The sequence below is a fragment of the Beta vulgaris genome, chromosome 5 (assembly GCF_026745355.1).
Source record: "Beta vulgaris subsp. vulgaris cultivar EL10 chromosome 5, EL10.2, whole genome shotgun sequence".
Classification (NCBI taxonomy): Eukaryota; Viridiplantae; Streptophyta; class Magnoliopsida; order Caryophyllales; family Amaranthaceae; genus Beta; species Beta vulgaris.
The window spans coordinates 64,630,405-64,649,568 of NC_079206.1; the positions used below are offsets into that span (position 1 = coordinate 64,630,405).

At 36.2% G+C, this 19,164-nt stretch overlaps 3 protein-coding genes across 7 annotated transcripts; 1 reads left to right on the plus strand and 2 right to left on the minus strand.

Moving 5' to 3' along the window:
• Positions 1-425: 425 nt before the first annotated feature.
• Positions 426-4,115, minus strand: LOC104894534 (uncharacterized). 4 transcript variants are annotated; one of them, XM_019249771.3, is made up of 8 exons: positions 3,962-4,115; positions 3,680-3,789; positions 2,368-2,481; positions 1,986-2,264; positions 1,764-1,877; positions 1,143-1,215; positions 978-1,061; positions 426-772 (listed from the first exon to the last, which is right to left on the minus strand). In XM_019249771.3, the coding sequence occupies exons 2-7, from the start codon at positions 3,740-3,742 to the stop codon at positions 1,024-1,026; spliced, it is 681 nt and encodes a 226-aa protein (XP_019105316.1). In that variant the 5' UTR covers positions 3,743-3,789; positions 3,962-4,115; the 3' UTR covers positions 426-772; positions 978-1,023. The 4 variants fall into 4 exon arrangements, with proteins under 4 accessions (XP_019105316.1, XP_010679092.1, XP_019105317.1 ...); XM_010680790.4 differs by having other exon boundaries at positions 426-1,061; XM_019249772.3 differs by having other exon boundaries at positions 426-1,061; positions 3,680-3,794; positions 3,962-4,097.
• Positions 4,116-5,229: 1,114 nt separating this feature from the next.
• On the plus strand, positions 5,230-9,028 carry LOC104894535 (uncharacterized). The gene is made up of 5 exons (XM_010680791.4): positions 5,230-5,484; positions 5,615-5,664; positions 6,594-6,720; positions 7,289-7,393; positions 8,281-9,028. Exons 1-5 carry the CDS (start codon positions 5,370-5,372, stop codon positions 8,901-8,903), a joined length of 1,020 nt encoding a protein of 339 aa, XP_010679093.1. The 5' UTR covers positions 5,230-5,369; the 3' UTR covers positions 8,904-9,028.
• Positions 9,029-9,803: 775 nt separating this feature from the next.
• LOC104894536 (selenocysteine Se-methyltransferase) lies at positions 9,804-17,280 on the minus strand. Of its 2 annotated transcripts, none has more exons than XM_010680792.4 (7): positions 17,054-17,280; positions 13,938-13,994; positions 13,593-13,822; positions 12,432-12,561; positions 11,839-12,042; positions 11,555-11,626; positions 9,804-10,177 (listed from the first exon to the last, which is right to left on the minus strand). In XM_010680792.4, exons 1-7 carry the CDS (start codon positions 17,210-17,212, stop codon positions 10,022-10,024), a joined length of 1,008 nt encoding a protein of 335 aa, XP_010679094.1. In that variant the 5' UTR covers positions 17,213-17,280; the 3' UTR covers positions 9,804-10,021. The 2 variants fall into 2 exon arrangements, with proteins under 2 accessions (XP_010679094.1, XP_057251270.1); XM_057395287.1 differs by having other exon boundaries at positions 10,009-10,244.
• Positions 17,281-19,164: the final 1,884 nt, after the last annotated feature.

Here is a 19,164-nt window from a genome sequence, read left to right on the forward strand (position 1 = left end):
GGATGAAGAGAGAAATAGGGAGAAGAAGAAAAAGGAGGGGACTGTCGGGGAAGCGTGTGCGAGGAGGGGGGTTGTGGGGGCTGGGAGACTGTAGGGGTGGAGGGGAATGCAAAAACGAAGGTATAGGAGAAGGGCAAGGGTGATTAGCCCTATGCAAGGGCTGCCCACAGGAAATTCATCTTACCATAAAATTCCCGAAAGGAGCCCCCAAAAGAAAATATAACATGAGGGAAAATGATTAGTGAGTGTATATATACTTCTATGTGCAACCTTGATTGTCCTTTAATTGCAACACTTAAACATTTATACGTATTATATACTTATTTTGCTAATATAGAAAAAACAAATATTTACATAAAATGTCATTGGATTTCAACCATTGTATATATTTAAGAGATCAATTTTTAAGAATAGATAATCAAATATACATAAATAGTCAAACTCATATATTATAAAGAATAAAAGTCAATATGTTGCAACTAAAAACCAACAATAGTAAATATCATATTGTTCATCAACATAGAAAAGAATAATGGCCCACCTTATGATTAGAATTAGTTTGGATCATCGACCATATTTGAGTTATAGCTCGTAACCAATTTTCATGAACAAACTATGTCAGGAACGGAAGGGTGTATAAGAGTCTATTGTTTGTCCACCTCGTCTAATTTCGCACCGATACTCCGATAGCATGTTCGATTGGCAGCAAGTGTCCGACGGCATAGACGCATAGTGCACATTATGCATCGAGGCACGCATCACACTTCACGAGCTGGACAAGAAAATATGTTTCGCATCGTGTTCAGTTTTTCTTGGCATAAAATGGATTCTGAAGTAAGATATTTAGTGATTCTGCACTAATATGATGCCTAATACATCTTGCAAACATTAGATAACTCTGCCTAACAGATTGCAACATTGACAAAACAATCAAGTGAAAAAAATACTGAACAAGCTTATATAGAAAAACTTGATACATCTTATAAAATACACAATCTGATTTTTTGAAGATTCTTCAGCAGCCTATCCGACCATGCTGCGCTTTCTACCCCTTTGTCTCACTGCAAAACACATGAACACTATGAAAAACGATGGCAAATCAAGATGAGATGGAGAGAAAGCAGGTTACACCGTAGCAGTACCTTGAGCTAGCTTGTTTAGAGTGGAACACCATTGCTTTGAGGATTTTCTGTATGCAGCAAGCACTCTTTCCATCTACACAAAAATGTCCATAAACAAAATAGAAGAGCCAAATAAACCAAACTGATTCTTTTGAATAGCTTGACTTAACATTCATAGGACGGCCTGACAGTCAGTCCCCCACCCAAAGGAACAAACCTATGGTTTAAAGAACCACTACTCTCGAACCTCGAGTAACAAAAGATGCTGTAAACAGGAGAAAAAATTCTACTCTCTTCATCCCATATTACTTTGCACACTTGTCTTTATTAGTTGTCCAAAATTTTTTGCACACTTGTCTTTTCAAGTAAACTTCCTCTTACTACATATCTCGCCAACCCCCAAGCTTTCTCTTACTTTTCTATCTATATATAGTACTTCTTAATCTATGTGCCAAAGAAAAGTGAGCAACATAATGTGGGATGCGGGGAGAAAATGAAAACCCAAACAAATCTCATATAGATATTGCCATGGAAAACATGCAATAGCCTAAACTGTTTTCAGTTAGTAGTTAGAAGCTCAAAAAATATATATCTGCATGACGATATGACATGGAGTGATGAGAGAATAAAAAATAAACCTACCACGTTTCCACAAGAAGAGTGCATAGAAACCAATGCCCTTTCAAGAACATATAAGTCCACTGCTTTGTCTTCTGGTAAAGCAGATGTAAAACTCAGACCAAAGTCAATAAGCACCTGTAAAACATAACAAATCACTAAGTGCTCTTTCCCTGATAAACTCCTCACCCCATTTAGGGATTTTATATTCCTTTCCAACCAAAGAATATCAGAGTAGAATCTCACCAGCTGATTGGTATCCTTTCGGATCAACATGTTCGAGGTTGTCAAATCTCCATGTACCAGACCACCATCATGAAGTTTCGCAATAGAATTCCCTATCTGTGTTGCAATATCCTGTAATCGTTCTTCAACAATTCCATTTGAGCCAAACTCGAGGAATGTCTCCTTAACCATAGGGCCCTCCACATACTCGAATGTAAGAGAATGCAATACTGGGTCTACCGAGAGTAAAACTGGAGTTGGAACTCCTAGTTTTCTGGCTTTCGTCATGCATCTAGCTTCCTGTTCGAAACCAAAATTTCATGGTCAGTAAACACTAACTAATCAACTAGTGTTGATAAAGAGAAAAGTCAGGGATCAAAAGACTACCCCTTGAAAAACTTACTGCATTCAAGCGCTTAAGTGTAAGCTTTGCGTCCAGTGTTGGATGCCTATACTTCTTGGAAAAACGTTCCTTTACAACACACCTCCTTCCAACAAAGGTTGACTCAAACACTCTCTGAAAATGAATAAAATTATCTTAAGATGATGTTTGATGCAGCATACTCAAAAAGAAAATTGAGATGGCTACACGAACTTTATCAAGGAATATATGGCATATAAATCTACATTGTCGCTATTATGTATCCTGCAGAGAAACTCTTTTGAAAATTACAGCCCCATTGGTGGTAATAAAGGGTAATAATGAACAGCAATTTTAGATAAATTTGTACATGAAGTCTCATCTCAATATCCGTGGTAATGCTTGTTCATCCTGAACTACCTCTTTTTTGTCATGCATTTAAACAAATTTGAGGATAACCAAGTGCCATCAGCCCACCACCATCATTAGAAGTCAAAACGTATTCCAACTCAGCAAGACCTCTAACAGATTAATCACTTCAGGCTCGTTGAGCACCTAACTCACCTTCCTTTGAAGTTAAAGGACAAATAATTACAGGGTTCTAACTTCTAGTAGCAGATTGAGCTGAGTCTCATACTCTCGTTTGTTCTTGTCCCAATGTGACCATCCATCATATCTTTCTCCATCGCCAATTTAGAGGAGGTATTCAATGCAAATAGAAATTTGGGAAGAAAAACACATGTTTGGAAATGAAGTTCTATTACAAAAAGGCATTGACATGAGACATTCTTTACAAAAACTACACATAAATTCAGAACCATTAGTACTACCACCACTTATTACCGACCACCAAATGGGCCGTTCAAGAAAATCACAACCTCACTTCATATATCAACAATCAAAAAAATAGGGAAAAACAGAGAAATCAAATTATAATTCTACTCCCTCCGTCCCAAAATATAGTTCCCATTTCCATTTTGGGTTTACCAAAATATAGTTCTCATTCCCATATTTAGTTCCACATATTCCCATAATTTGTCTAAAAAAACCGTATCCCATCACTTATTTGCTTCTTGAATTTTGTTTTTTCTTTTGTTTATTCAACCAAAATGTTACAATTAATTCTCTTTCACCAATCATTTTCCATTCTCTCTCCTAAAATCATCTTTTCTCATACAACATCTTATTTAAATAAACAAAAACACTTTACTATCCTTCTTAGATTCTACCTGCATAAACTACCATGAAAAAAGGAAATGAGAACTATTTATTTTAGGACGGATGAAGTATATAACATCTTTCCAATGAGATATGATTCCAGAAGAAAAAATAAGGTGAAGAAAGCATAACTCACAGCTTCAGCGCCTTGCTTTAGCAGAATGAGACCCTTGTAATTTCCATCAGCCTTGACCTCCATTCTAGAAACTTTGTAGCAACCCAAAAACTAGGTCTTTTCTTTTCAAGCTGCACTAGCAAGAACACCAATAATTAGATCAATACAAATTCATTCATGTTACCACTATTTATAAATTATAACCAACTACCAAACGAGCCAAAAGAGTTCAGCTTTCAAATTGAATTTCTCCAAATTCCCCAAATCAATTACAGACTATGTAAGATATATAATTAGAAATACCTTATCGGAAACCTCGCCGGTGATTGAGGAGGACCGGACGAGGGTACGAGAGAGGAGAGACAGATTGGGAGAGGAGAGAGGACTGAATGACGGGAGAGAGGCGTGCGTGAGTGAGTGATACAACTTACATCCTCCGTTTCGTATTACTAGCTAGTAGCTACACTTTTTAATTGACGGACTCTCAGACAATTTTTTAAGAATAGAAAGATAGAGAGTAAAAAGAAAAGGGACCTGTATGAGAGGACTGAGGAGAGAGATATTGAGAGTTTATTGCTCAAAAAAAGGTATAACGAGTAATATGAAATTTCTCACAATGGAAAGTGTAGCGACTAGCGATTATTATGAAACGGATGAAGTACAAGTTTAGATATCCCTTGAGGCGTAGAAGGGTTGAGTGCAAAACCCTAAATTGTTTTAAAAGATATTTTTAATGATATTGTTGCAGTTCCTAGTAAGAAGTGTAGCAATATATTTAAAAAAAATAATATTATTTTAGTATATTGTTGGCGTTCTTGACAAAAACAGCAACCATATGTCTGGTTAAGTAGTCAAATTTTTGGGCCGAAATCGCAGCAATATCTTTATTTTTATATTTTATTTTTTCTTTATACATTTTATATATTGTTGCGTATAGGTAAAATCAAAACAATACCATCGCAGCAATAAGCAATTATTATTTGAGGAAACTATTGATTGTCTTAGGAGAGGAAACTATTGATTGTCTTGTAAATTCTCAATGTGTTCTTTTTGTTTTACCTCTTTTTTTTATCTTTCTTATTTTTTTTAAATTAATTGGGCAATTACATTTCTTTCTTTTGTTTCCTTTTTTTATTTTTTCGTATCCACCCCTCATGACCTCTTGGCATATACTTCCTCCGTTCTATAATATAATTCTTGTTTCTTTTTGCACAGTTTCTAACACGTACCTTTGACTTATTATATCTTCTATTTTGTATTAGTAAAAAATATAAAAAGTTGATATTATAAATGTGGATATTTAGGTGAATCTAATAAGACCCCAAAATAGTACTAGAACTATATTATGTGACGGAGGGAGTATAATATAAGATATAGACTATGTTCTTTTGAACTGAACTGGGTTGAACCGAGGTGAATTGAATCGAACCGAATGAAATCCGAGAGAGAAAACTAACTGAATTGAACTGAAATTAAGTTAACTGACACGCCAAGGTTGGGTCTACAACATTACGTGGAACCTCAATCCAGATCGATAAGTAATTACTAACAACCTCCTTTTTATAAAAAAATTATAACAACATTTATTAGATAATTATCTATCCTCAAATCTGAATCCTCAATGCACATAGTATAAAATCTGAAATCAATAGAGAAAAAATTAAGCTCAAACAAATCCATTGTTCTTGAATTCCTGTATTCTCTCTCTATTATGGCGGATCAAGGGAAGAAAGCTGAGATCTTTGAGCTCGATAATGGCTCAATTAATGTCAAAATCACTAATTATGGCTGCACTATCACTTCTTTGTCACTCCCTGATAAAGATGGTACGTCTTTTCGAATTCATAATGTAAATTTAGTTAATTAATATTGTAAAGTTTTCATCTTTCCTTGTAATTTTTGTTTCTTCTGAATTTATTTTCTGGGTTTTCTCACATTTTCATCTTTTATTTGAAGGAAAACTTGCCGATGTAGTACTGGGATTTGACACTGTTGATCCTTACCTGGTAATTTATTCCTTTTTTGCATGCATTCAATTAATTGATTCCAAGGTTTTTATGTTGAATTTCTGTTAATTAGGACAAAATTTAAATATGAAATATGATTACCCATCTTGCAAATTATCAATTGAGCATTGGAATTCTTGATTTTAAATATATAATTGAAGTGTGAGGAAGTGTAAAAGGGAATATTTCAGGAAAAAAAAGTGCAAAAGGGAAGATTTGACCCATTTGGCTTATGGGCTTTAACAGAAATGGGATAGTATGAATTGTGAATGGGTACTACTGTATTGTTAGAACAACCTAGTGACTTAGAAGAAGTACCCGTGCTACACAGAGACGGATACTGTATTGTTAGTATGAATTGTGAATGGGTACTACTGTATTGTTAGAACAACCTAGTGGCTAAGTTGCACAGAGACGGATACGGGGATGGAAAACGGCAAGCTTTCGAAATTTTAGGAAAGGGTACCCGAACCTTTACTGGCAACATATCGTATTAGGTATGGGTATGGGTACAAGTATGTGACTTAGAAGAAGTACCCGTGCTACACAGCTTAGCTTAGTGGTGGTTTGATTGACATGAAAATACACACAGGTTGTACACAAGAAACAGGCATTTAGGGAGTTGTTTGGTTGACAAAAATACGGGAAGTGGGAACCTCTTGATAGCACAAAGTGAGGCAAGCTGAATATTCCTCGAATGCAAGTAGATTTTAGGAATGGACTTTGTGTGAAATACAGTTTAATTTTGGGAAATCTAACATCCTTTGTCCAATTAAACGGCCCCTTAGCACTGAGCATTTAGGATCTTGCTAACCTTGATCCTATCGTGAATACGCAATTGTTTGCCTTTGCAACCTCGTTTGTCTCTCTTGTTGATCTCAATTTTTTAAAAGGTGTTTACCTTTAATTTTTCAATCATTGTACCTCAGCAAGGAGCTGGATCATATTATGGTTGCATTGTTGGTCGTGTTGCAAATCGAATCAAGGACGGGAAGTTCACACTAAATGGAGTACAATATACTTTGCCTTTGAACAAGCCCCCAAATAGTCTCCATGGTACGATAATTTTTGCTTTTGGGATGCGAGATCCTCAAACTTGGTCTATCTCTATACTTCCATTGATACCAATATATCTTCTGATGCTGTTTACTAATGAGTCATTTGACAATGTTTGGCAATGACATTCTGTTGCTTATTTTATTAGTTCTATTGTCATTTGAGAGTATCAGTCCTTTGTTGATTAGGTCAACATATAGATTCTTTTCATGATTTCTAAGTGTTGCATGTTATTGTGCATTTATCAATCCTCACGCAAAAAATGGTATAGCAATCTCAGCACTGAGATAGGCATAAATTCTAACATGATTGCACTTGGATATTGAAGTTACCGACTTAATATGTTCTCTTCCCCCCCCCCCCCCTTTCTTCCGTGATGTTTACCATAAGGTCCGGATGGCGAACAGGACCATAGTTTGTTTGGATAGTTTCCTGTGGTCTAGTTAAGAAAAGTTAATGGGTAAAATGTGTTCAATGCCTGGTACAACGTATTCCTGGTAACACAAATTATATTTATGTGATGACTTATATTCTTATATCAGGTGATAATTGATCTTTTGCAATTCAGGTGGCAACAAGGGATTTGATAAGCAAATTTGGGATGTAGCTGAATATAGGAAAAGTGATACCCCCTCCATCACTTTTAAGTATCACAGCCACGACGGCGAGGAAGGTGAGTTTTGTTTCCCCTGTATTCACTTCTCTGTTCTACTGTATCTCATAGTGTGTTTAGCATTTAGCATATTGGGACCATTTAGCTTTTAGCAATACTTGTGTAAGACATACCAAAACGTTTTCTTTTCTTTGATAAAAGACATGCCATTATTGACAACATATACACGAGATTAATAAAAAGCATTAGTAGGGTTATAATGGATATACGGGGTTTATTGCAATGCATCAATCGCTTCTTGATAAAACTTTAGAGGAACTACTAGTAGTGTCTTAATGGGGTTATTGGCAGGGTCTCCATCATGATGCACACAAGAAATGAACTGCCTAGCTTTCTAACCAAATTAATAGACTACTTGAGGTGTGACATAGTCACATAGAGGGTTTCAATTAGCATATAGACCTTATTATACCCTTACCTGAAAATCATAAAAACCAGCATTTTGAAATTGTAATTTCTTATTGTGTTTGTGTAGCGAAATAGGACAGTATAAATGTCAAACACTTTCTGAAAGAATCTACTCATGCTAACATTATATTTAGTTAAATTTCCTAGACCAAACTGCCAACTCTTAGTGAAATCTGGTGCATGTAATGATGTGAAATACTACCTCGATCTTACTTTAGATGTAACCGTTATAACTTTTGTTAAATTCATTTGTTAACCTTGATCATAAATTTTGACTAATACTCATTAAGATATATCTCGAGGATGAGGTTGGGTGTATCTAGATGCATATTTTCAACACATCAACTCTTTACAATTTTTACTAATAGGTCTTTTTGTGATAACCAGTCAGAGTGTTGCAACTTCTAAAAAATTGAAGAAGATTAATTACTGGTAGTAATTTCCAAACAAGATACTAAAACATATTTTCCGTCGAACAGGTTATCCTGGTGATCTTTTTGTGACTGCAACATATACTCTTACCTCCAAGACTACTATGAGGCTTGACATGGAAGCTGTGGCCGAGAAGAAGGCAACTCCAGTCAATCTCGCTCAACATACATACTGGAATTTAGCAGGGCACAGTTCAGGTCCGGTGCTTGACCATCATATTCAAATATGGGCAAATCACTACACCCCGGTAGATGAGAACACAGTTCCAACGGGGGAAATTGCCCCAGTTAAAGGCACAGCGTTCGATTTTACGTCAGAGAAGAGAATTGGTCAGGATATTGCTCAAGTTGGCATGGGTTATGACCACAACTATATGCTTGATTGTGGAGATGAAAAGATGGGATTGAAGCATGCTGCTAGAGTCAGAGAACCTTCAAGCAGAAGGGTCCTGGATCTCTGGACTAATGTGCCCGGCATGCAATTTTACACTGGCAACTATGTGAATGGAGTTACTGGGAAAAGTGGGGCTGTATACGAGAAACATGCTGGACTTTGTCTCGAGACACAAGGATTCCCGAATGCCATTAACCAACCGAATTTCCCTTCTGTTGTTGTTGAACCTGGTAAAAAGTATCAGCACAGCATGTTGTTTGAGTTCTCAATTGCATAGAGTGAACCTAAATATATACTATGTTTTGCCTGTCACAAGTTGCAGTTACTTTGAATTCGTAAATAATAAGTAACAGGCGATATTCATAGCCTTTACCATGTAATTATTTTTCCATTCTTTATCCAGATTGTTGTTTGCAATGGTACTGGAGAACAAGAGAAGAACTACAAAAACTCTGTGCCAGTACGAATCCCTGCAATTGAGCAATTGTGCAATAACTCTCATCAGAAGTCTTGCATATGATTGTGATTGTGGAGTGCTGTCATATATGATTCTTAAAATTGTAATTGCATTTCACGTATGAGAATACTTAGACCAGTTACTGAAGCAACATAGGTGTATCCAAATTGAATTAGCCTTTTGGTTTGAAGACACATTTTGTAGCATAAGCAGCTATGCTCATGTCCCAGAAGTTATGGTACCAAATAAAACTGGGCAGGGGGAGCACCGGACGTTCCATGTGCCAAGCGCACATGCCTTGTGCCATGGCAGGCCGTTTAATACGGGCCAAGACAAAGTCATGCTGTGCCGAGTTTCAAAAAAGTAGGCCCATCCACAGCCCGACCCAAGTTTCGTGATGCACCCACTTGTGCCTCATAAATTTTATACGTTGTGGATTTTTGCTTAAATTTGGCATGAGCCCAACTGGCCAGCCGGCCAGTTCGGCTACATGGCACATGGCCCACGACTCGGGAGCGTGTTTGTCGTGTTGTGCCGCCAGTAGCAGGCTCATGTTGGGCGCCTGTTAATATTTTTAGCTATTAATTTTCATAAGAAATGTGATATTTTGAACGTACAGAGGTGAATCTAACAAATACCATTGAGGGTATTGCAGTTTCTATAGTTTGATATAATCTTTGTTAACGAGGAGAGAAGGTTTTCAGTAAAGAACCTTACAGATAAAAGTCATTATGTTGGAGCTATTCACAATATCACTTACTGTCAGTATGCAAATTGTCTTTGCGCAGAAACCCCCTGCATTTAAGTATACAGAAGATATGAAGGGGACTTACAGCAAAAAAAAAAAAAAAAGAGCTTAGCGGAGCCTCAGAGAAAAAGGAATCCCCAAGCTCTACGTCTAGCATTAGTCTTTTACAACTCGAGAGTATCACTAAGTGTTAACCTGGAGGCACTGAGCGCTTCGCTAAAGTCCTGTAAATGCCACTAATAGTCTTTGGAGTAGTTCTACAGCAACCGCCAAATAGAGACGCCCCTGCCTTCCACCAATTATTCACAAAAGAAATGAAATCTTCATCCTGAACCCCTGTATTTTGCTGCAGGAATACACAGAGTCAGTGGCATGAGGTTTTGTGTATCTTCTTAAGGAATACAAAATTATAACTGTTACACAACCCATTGCAACAGCAAATCAGCCAAGTTACGACAGAATTCAGAAGACGATGCTGTCTACTAATTCTAAGACATTTTATAGTTTGAAATGTGCATCAGGTAACATATGTTCTGGATTTCTGACTTGATATCGTGAGTCGTGACAGACGGAACCAATCGTAACAAAATATGAACATAATATAAATATGGAAACAAGTCAATGTGCAATATACAGGGGCCCTCCTGCTTCAGTCTAAACTATCCATCACACATTCAGACCATTATAAACTAGAAGAAAAACTGTGGGACCCCTTTAAGTTCTTTCTGAGACCTTCTTAAAGAGCTTGTAACGGAAACTCTACACACTGAGTATGTGATACATGAAAAAGTCACTACTATAGTACTCTAAAAGGCATTCACCCACTTCAGTTTTACTCTCCTGCCAGGTACCAAAATGATCTTGCAACATGACCGTTACCCTAAAAAATTTGGTCTCTGCTAAATTCTAATCGGCTAATCCTTCCATCAAAGAGACTCAAACTGAGTGTTACAAGTGTTGCTTGCATTGGATATACAGTCTATGGTAATGCAAGGATATAAAAAGTCTTGGCCTGATACAAGTGGCTATCGAAAGCCCGGACGTCTTCCCTTTCTGAAATAGAGGTTTCTCTGTACGACCCCAAAAAGGATCACACATGGCTAATTGTCCTTCTGGCTGGGGTCCATGAAAGCCATTTCAGTACGGTGTAATCAATCAGTATGGTGTAGCAACTTCAAAAACCATGATGAAAGCTGACAGTAGGTATTTACCGACCTTTCAGAAGCTGCTTTGGAGCCTGAAAGACTAATTTCTGTCAGAATTCAACTCCAAGAGTCTAGAATGGGTCTGTCTGCTTAACTTATTGCTAAATGACTGTTTTAGTCATGTGCAGGTTTGGCAATATTTGGGTAAACATCAAAAGGCTTCCTTTTACTTGTCCATGGCATCTTCCACCAAAAAAATTTGGGAAACATTGCATAAAGGGTCTAGTACTGGAAGTAACATAGGAACTAGGTGGCCAATGGACAGTATACGCCCATCACATAATTCAACATGGTGTATGCTATATGAAATGTATTAAAACCACTGCCAATCACTTAGAGAAACAAAGAATATGCACTATGGTAGCATAAGTAATAAAAACACTATGCAGTCCACTAAGAAATAATATTCAGAAGAGAGCATTTTCTGCAAATTTCATCAAAGTATGAAAAAATATCCAATAATAGATCCCCATAAACTTGAAAATGTTGATAACCAATATCAAAGAGAAGGAACTTACCACCCACTCCTTTATGATGGGATCATAGGTTTCACCACTGTTTGGATATATAATAATTGGCTTGGTTGTCACCTGAAAAAATGATCCATAGATGGTATATAAATTTCAGTGCTCGATTAGTGCTTGGTTATGCTAAAAGCAACATAGCAGAATATACATGAGAAACTGGTATGTTCAAAGATATTTAGAAGTTAATTCACCAATTGAATTCATTTGAATTTGAAGAGCAAAAGATTGTTGGATCTCCTCCAGTCTCCAGATATAGGAAGACAACCTAATCATACCTTTTTCATTGACAAAATCAGTCCTTGAATAAACCTAGGAGGGGTACAATTAATGCCAACAGCAACAACCTTCTTGCTCGCCTCAGCAATTGATGCACACTCAAGCAAGGAATCACCACTCACCACATTCTCACCATCCTTCGAATTGAAAGTAAACCATGCTGGAACATTTATATTTTCCTCATCAAGGAGTTCTGCATAAGCCTGGATATAGAACATGACAACCAGGAAAACAGTCAACTCAGGGTAAGCATATATACAACTTTGCCGACCCTCATTAACCAAATCTGATTTCCCCCTCCGTTCCATATGGACTTTCTAAATTGAAAAATCATTAAGCTGCCATACTAGAGCATATATTATTGGCGTTGTACATTAACTGACATCTAGAAAAATGAACTGAAAACATCTCAAATATGGGAAGTTAAAATTCCAAAACCGAGATCATTATAGAAAGGCCGAACTGCTGACTCAATGAAATTATGTTAAAGAAACTATATAATATGAGCCAATAAATCGTTTCAAGAACCTCGGTACCATAATCTTTAACCTAAAAGAAAATATTAGAAGGAAAATTTGGATTTGCAACATACCTGTGCTTCTAATTTGTTTGGAATTGTTTCAAATGCTATTAGGTCGGCACCTGACTCAGCCAAAACCTGAACTCGTCTCCGATGAAAGTCTTTTAAGTAGTCCAGATTCGCTGTATTACCATAGTTCCCACTGTAAAAAGATTGATAGAAAGAAGCATATTACCTCAACGTCAGCTGACATCTTGTCAAAAAAAGGCCAAACGGCCGGCAATGCTACTATGTGCAACACATTGGAAAAGATGCAAAGATAACGGTCTATCAGACAGCACACAGTATCTTTATTACCCCTGTATATGACCATAATACAAAAAGGCTAGAAAGTTTCCAGCTTGAGGTTTCAAAAACGGTGTAAAAGAAAATATAGAACCAGTAAAAACAAAAAAGTTGATTATAAAGAACAAAGATAGCACCAGAAGAACCAACCTATTCATTCACACTCCTACCACATAGATCACGAGACTTGGTCTGGATACATCAAAGAACATCAGTTTAATCACATAAACTTAGCCTTGCTTCCATGCACAAAATCCAACAACATGAACAAAAGAATACAAATGAAATTGATATATTCCTTATCTCCTTTCCACCAGCTTTCTCCCTCTATTTCTAGCCAGATACTACAAGCGTTTACGGCACAGGTAACAAATATTAAGTGCAAATACTCTCATGTATTGTCAGCAGCGAATTTGGTGATGGCATGAGAGTCATAATTCAGCCACTTCTATCACCAATGAAACACACATGTGCATAAAGCAGCAGTACAAATTCATGCCAATGAATTATATAATGCTTTTATGTATTCACAAGTATTGAATTTTTTTTATCACTCCCCAATTAGAAATGTGATATAGATGAGTTCGAAACTTTTGTTGCCAGCATTGTTCCCCTACTGTATCACAAAATCGGGAGGATAAATGTTAAATTTACATGATTAGATAAAGACAGCATTTGAACAGTCGTATTTATACGAGAACTAATTGATAGTCAAGACATTTCAATTCAGCACACGCACAGTAATAGGGTATTAAGTATTTGACTGGTTAGCCATGACTACTCATGTCTGCAGAACTTCTGAAGTTTGCAGGACATGAGAAGTTCATCATTGAGGCAAATCCAAAGAATTAAATAGTGTAAGAAAGGGGGAGGTGATTTTGGGGATACCTATACTCAGAACCATCAGCCAAATAAGCACCATAACTTCCAACTGATGCTGCAACCAAGATGGGCCTATATTTTAGGATCTTGTTATCATCTCTATCCTCCACTGAAGTTCTAGAACATTCTTCATAATATAAGTCACGTGCCTCACAGGCAATATCAACACTTTTCCTAAGCAAAGCTTCACTCTCTTCTTGTGATAACCCTTTGGCTCTAAATCCTTGGATGGTCGCCTATAAGGGGACATCAAAAAACAAATTTTCAAGCTCTAAATGTCTGTGTAAGAGGTAGAAGAAACATGTAACTAATTGCTATTTATCATTAATTACAAGAATATAGGGAAGCTACCTGATATGATGCAGATATAATGATATCAGCACCAGCTTCAAGGTAGTCAAGGTGAACCTGCAATAACTTGTACTTCATTACATACAATTAAGCAGGTTTTGTAGTCCAACATCTAAAAGTGAATAAAAAATCTTCTTCATGGATCATATTGCATCATAAATGGTATACTTCTTCCGTTCTTTTGTAGTTGCAAAATTGCACTTTTTCCTAATATATAACTTTGAAAATTATGATGTGAAATCTTGCTGGAAGCCTTTCAAGTTTCAATGTGTATTTTCAAAATATCAATACTTTATAATTTATATAAAACTAAAGATTTTGAGGGTCAAAGAAGTGTCTTAGAGACCGTAAAGAGTCCAATGTTGCAATTATAAAGAGCGGATTCTAATACTTCCAGCGATGGTTCAGGCATTTAGGCTCCCTGTAATGGAACGAAAACAGTGGTTCTTTTTGTGTGTGTTTGGTTAACTTTCATCTTTTCAACTTCTGTTTCTTTAAGGTATTTGAATCTTCTGATTTGTTACCTTCCTTCCTGACTGGTAACCATATCTATTGCATGGGGTAAACTTAAGAAGAACACTATCTTCTACTGCCACTTATCATCTGGCTCTGGCAGCCGCTCCACACTAGTAATACCATCAGTTCATCACTGCCATTACATGCTATAACCATCATCTATTGTTAACTTCAGAGGAGAGTGAAAGAAAGCCAATTGGGACCAATTTGCAACGTTTTTCACCCCAACGCCACATCATCATTTACCACCATCACATATCATAATCGATGGACCATTTCAAATGAGAAAAGGAGCCCATTTCAATCAAAACCATGGGTCTAGCTGAAGGCATGAAAATGTCCAATGTAATTGTTGTTGAATTATGACAAAATCATGCCCAAATTTTGGACTTTGCAGCCATAAAAGTTACCAACAATTAAGACAGCACCTGAGAAAAGAGGAGAGAAAATCTGTGGAGCAGGGGAAAGAGGTAGGAATATATAGAAAGTGACATGAGATAATGAAGTTAAGGGTAAGGACCCAAACTTTCGGAAAGTTTAGGGTTAGTTTAAGGTTAAAGACCTCATCTTTTAATATTTAAGGTTAAGGAACTCAACTGAGTGGAAGTTATAACTATGTTAACATTTCCATTTACTGAGGTCAATTGATACTAGCACATTACTCCCCCCGTTTCTTTTTGGTCCGTTTCTTTTTAATCTATATAATATTGCTTTTTCTATTTCTGGTAACATGTCTCATCTACTTTCTACACTTTTTCGACCCATGTCATCCACTTATTAATATTTTAACCCACTTTTAGTTTCTCTCTCTCATTTTTCAGTTTCTCTCTCATACTTTTGGACTTCCTCCTTGGTCGTCCCCTAAACTGAAGTGAGTAAACTAAGTGCATGTCTGGTTTGTTGAAATGGTTCACTATTTTATCTTATTAACTCTTTACTCTCTCACTCTCATTGTTTGACCAAATGGTTAGTGAGACATAATTTATATAATAAACTATTGAGCTTCCCTAGAGATATGAGATGACTGATGAGAGTGCATTGCGAACGATGATCACATGGCTAACTTTCATTTCCTCAGTTTAAAGGATATTGTTACCGCGGGATAAAAAACTGCAACATATTAGGTGGACATATTCCCCTTGCTAACGGAAATAGCAGTGGCGGATTATAGAAGGGGCGGGTGGGGGCTTGGCCCCCCATAACTGTTGTTTAGTTCACAAGACAAATAGTGGCACAACAGCAAGTGTAAAAGGAAGTTTGAGCACCTAAAGTTGCAAGTTTGAACCTTACATCAACACATTTGGACTTTTTTGTTTTTCTTCATTTTAAATGCTTTTCTTTTTTCTTTTTTCTTCTTTCTTTTTTTCTTCTCTCTTTTTTCTTCTTTCTTTTTTCCTAACAATCATAAAGTATAAGTTTATCTTTTTTTTCTTTTTTTTTTACTTAAGAAAGTAATTAGGTAATTTATTTAGTTTTTTTACCACAGTAATTTACTTAGTTGCTAATGAACTATACCTTCAATTTCTTAAAAAAATACTCAATTTCTTGAAGATTTCACAATGGCCAAACAAATAAATGGAAGAAATTTCTTAAAAATTGCACCTTTGAGATTGTGATTTATTACATTAGCTACAAGCTCTTTGTGGCCATTAGTTATAGTGATAGAACATAAAACTATTCTTGGGACTCCAATCATCAGCTTAAGCTTTTGGTTGAGTTGGTCCTTTGACAAATAGTATATTTATATTTTGGTGTGTATTAGTGTTTTTATTCATCATTTAAAATTTTTCACTAAGGGCCTGTTTTCTTCGGCATAAAACAGTTGAACTGAACTAAATTGAACTGAAATGAATAGTGATATGTGAGAGTAAAAGTATTGTCAAGAGCTGAACTGAACTGATCTGAACTGATCTGAACTGAATTAAATTGAACTGAACTGAATTGAACTGAAAATAAGCTGGGGAGAACATGCCCTAAAACTTTTAGTTTATCAACTCGGCCCCTGTTAAATAGTTGGTCAAGATCCGTCACCGGATAATAGAAAATCATTCGTTAAATCAAACACACAAAAACGGAATCGTCATTTCCATTCTGTTTCCAATGGCAGAAACTTGCCAACCAAACATGACCTAAAAAGAAATAGAGAGAGTAAAAGACAACATGATCACACATATTGCAACTTGCAAGCATGTGGGAAAAAAAACTGATTTGATGCTTCTCAAAAATTAATACCTTAACCCTCTTATATATCTTTGTTACATCAAAACATTAAAAGTTTTTTTTTTTTTTTAAGAAAAACGCTTCTCAAAGTTAATATCTCAAAAAATAAAAAACTTCTAATATGTATAGTATAGGTCATGTATGTGCCTACTATGTAGAGAATATACACAAATTTGATCTTAGAAACGCAACATTACAGAATAATCCACAAAAATTCGACATTTATACTAACAAAACACTAAAATCAACCGATTAAATTCCAATCACAATTTAAAATCACTTCATATTTGCAAATTAAAAACCAAGAAATTCACAAATATCAGCAAGAATTCAAACAAATTAAACCAAGATTCATAAAAGGTAAAGAACAAAAAAAAAACCTGACGAACGAGGTGAGGAGAAGTGAGGAGACATTTGGCGCTCCAAAGAGGATCGTTGAGATCGGCGCCATGACGCTCAAGTTCCGTCGCAAGTCCGCCGTCGACGATCGCAATTCCGTCGGAATTTGTGAGAAGTTCCGATAACTTTAACGACGCCATTTTTTATTCACTTTGAGTCCAAACACTTGAGTTGCGTAGCTTTAAGTAGAAGCAATGTAATATAAGGGGAAATTATTCAGTTGATGTATGTATAATTGTATATTGTGTTTCTGTGACTCAGGTGGGACCACCCTGAATTTGCTTTTTTGGATTAGATTACTACTTCACGTCTCAAGATATCACTCTCGCCACGTGTGGGGTATTACGGTACGAGAAGGTATTGTGTCAGACAATAGAAGTGGTCGGACCAGCCTCACCAACAACAACTGTCCTCAATAACCAACACAAGTTCTTCCGGCGCATTTTGTCCTCACTCATGCGCACCCTGAGAAACTTCCAAGCGCGCTTAAATGTGGAGTAACTAAGGAAATAAGCTCCCTAAAAAAAAGATGCATCTTGTTGGAATGAGTAGCCTGCTAAATCCCTTTAAAGCAATCATGAGGGGTATTACACCAATGAACTGAAATAATAAATCAATTAACTGAAAACTATAAAAAAAACAAGTTAAAGACATCAACTGAAATAAAAAAGACATCAACTGAAACATCATAAGCATTAACTGGGAAAAAAATCGTCCAAAAACGAGTCAACATTTACACCTTTCCTACCGGTGAGCATCATTTGTCGGTTAAGTCGCAGTAATCTTCGAAAACACCAAATCACCAACTTTCTCACACACCCGTCTACCTCTCTCTAACTATTCTGATTTCTCATTATGAACCTTCATTTTCTCTCTCCTCTCCTTCTGCCATAGCGGCAGCTATGGCGAGTCCTGCGAGAATCGCACCTTCTTCTCAAACAATGGTGTCCTCTCCAGCTTTCTCTCCGCCGAGGCAGTCGTCAGAAGTTTCGTCCAATTCTTCCGAACAACCTGATTCTATAAGTCGGGCTTTGAGTTTCTCCAGAAATGGCGATTCTATAAGTCAGCGGTGGTGGCGGAGTTTTGGGCTCAGCCCGTCTAACAGTAAGCATTGGTCAGACGGTCTGACCCAATACTTTCACTTACGGTTAATGATCAAGAATTTGAATGATTCTTTTAACTTTGTTGTTGATAATATGGAATCTTAAAAAAAAAAAAAAACTTAAATGGAGATATAATGAACTTATTACATCAGTTAGGAGATGTCATGCATGATTTCATGATAGTGAATTCTTTTTTTAGTTCATTTTCTTATTTTGTTAATTAGTTTCTTTTTATGAGATTTTTTTCAAACCCTATTACGGGGATTTTAGTCTCTTTTGTAGAGATCTCCTTCTCCCTTTATATTTAGGTATGAGAAATTGTTCTCGTTGGTTGAAGTTCGAGACTCAACATGAAGGTTTTGGAATATCGGATGTGGTCGACATGGCTCGATCAAGAATGCTCTTCCCAAACTATGACAGAATGATGGACTTCCTCATCATTAGCTGCTTGATTCAGCAAATACAAGAGGATTGCGCTGTATTGTTCGATTTGGTTCATTGTAGTTTCTTCGAAGACAAATTTGATTTAACCTTGTTTGATTGTATCATGATTTTCTTTAATGTCTATTAATGAAAGTTCTCTTTAAAAAAAATATTTATTAACAGAAAAATTTAGTGAAATTACAAAATATAATGGAGGATTTAATTTTAATGTTTTAACACGCAGGAAGCCAGGAATATAGTATATATCATGACACGTGGTTTAACATCCAGAAAAATGAAGTTTCTGCGTGATATAGTGAGTGTTTGAAAGATATAGTGAGTTTCTGCATGATATAATGATATGAATGATATAGCAGATTGTTCGGAAATGACGTAGTTTTTGCATTATACACTATGTTTCTGAATTTTATAGTGGATTGTTTAGAAATGATGTAATTTCTGTATAATATATAATGTTTCTGATTAATATACTAAGTTTTTGCATGAAATAGTGGGGCATGATATATGGGGTTTCTGAATAATGTAGTGAATTGTTCATAAATAAT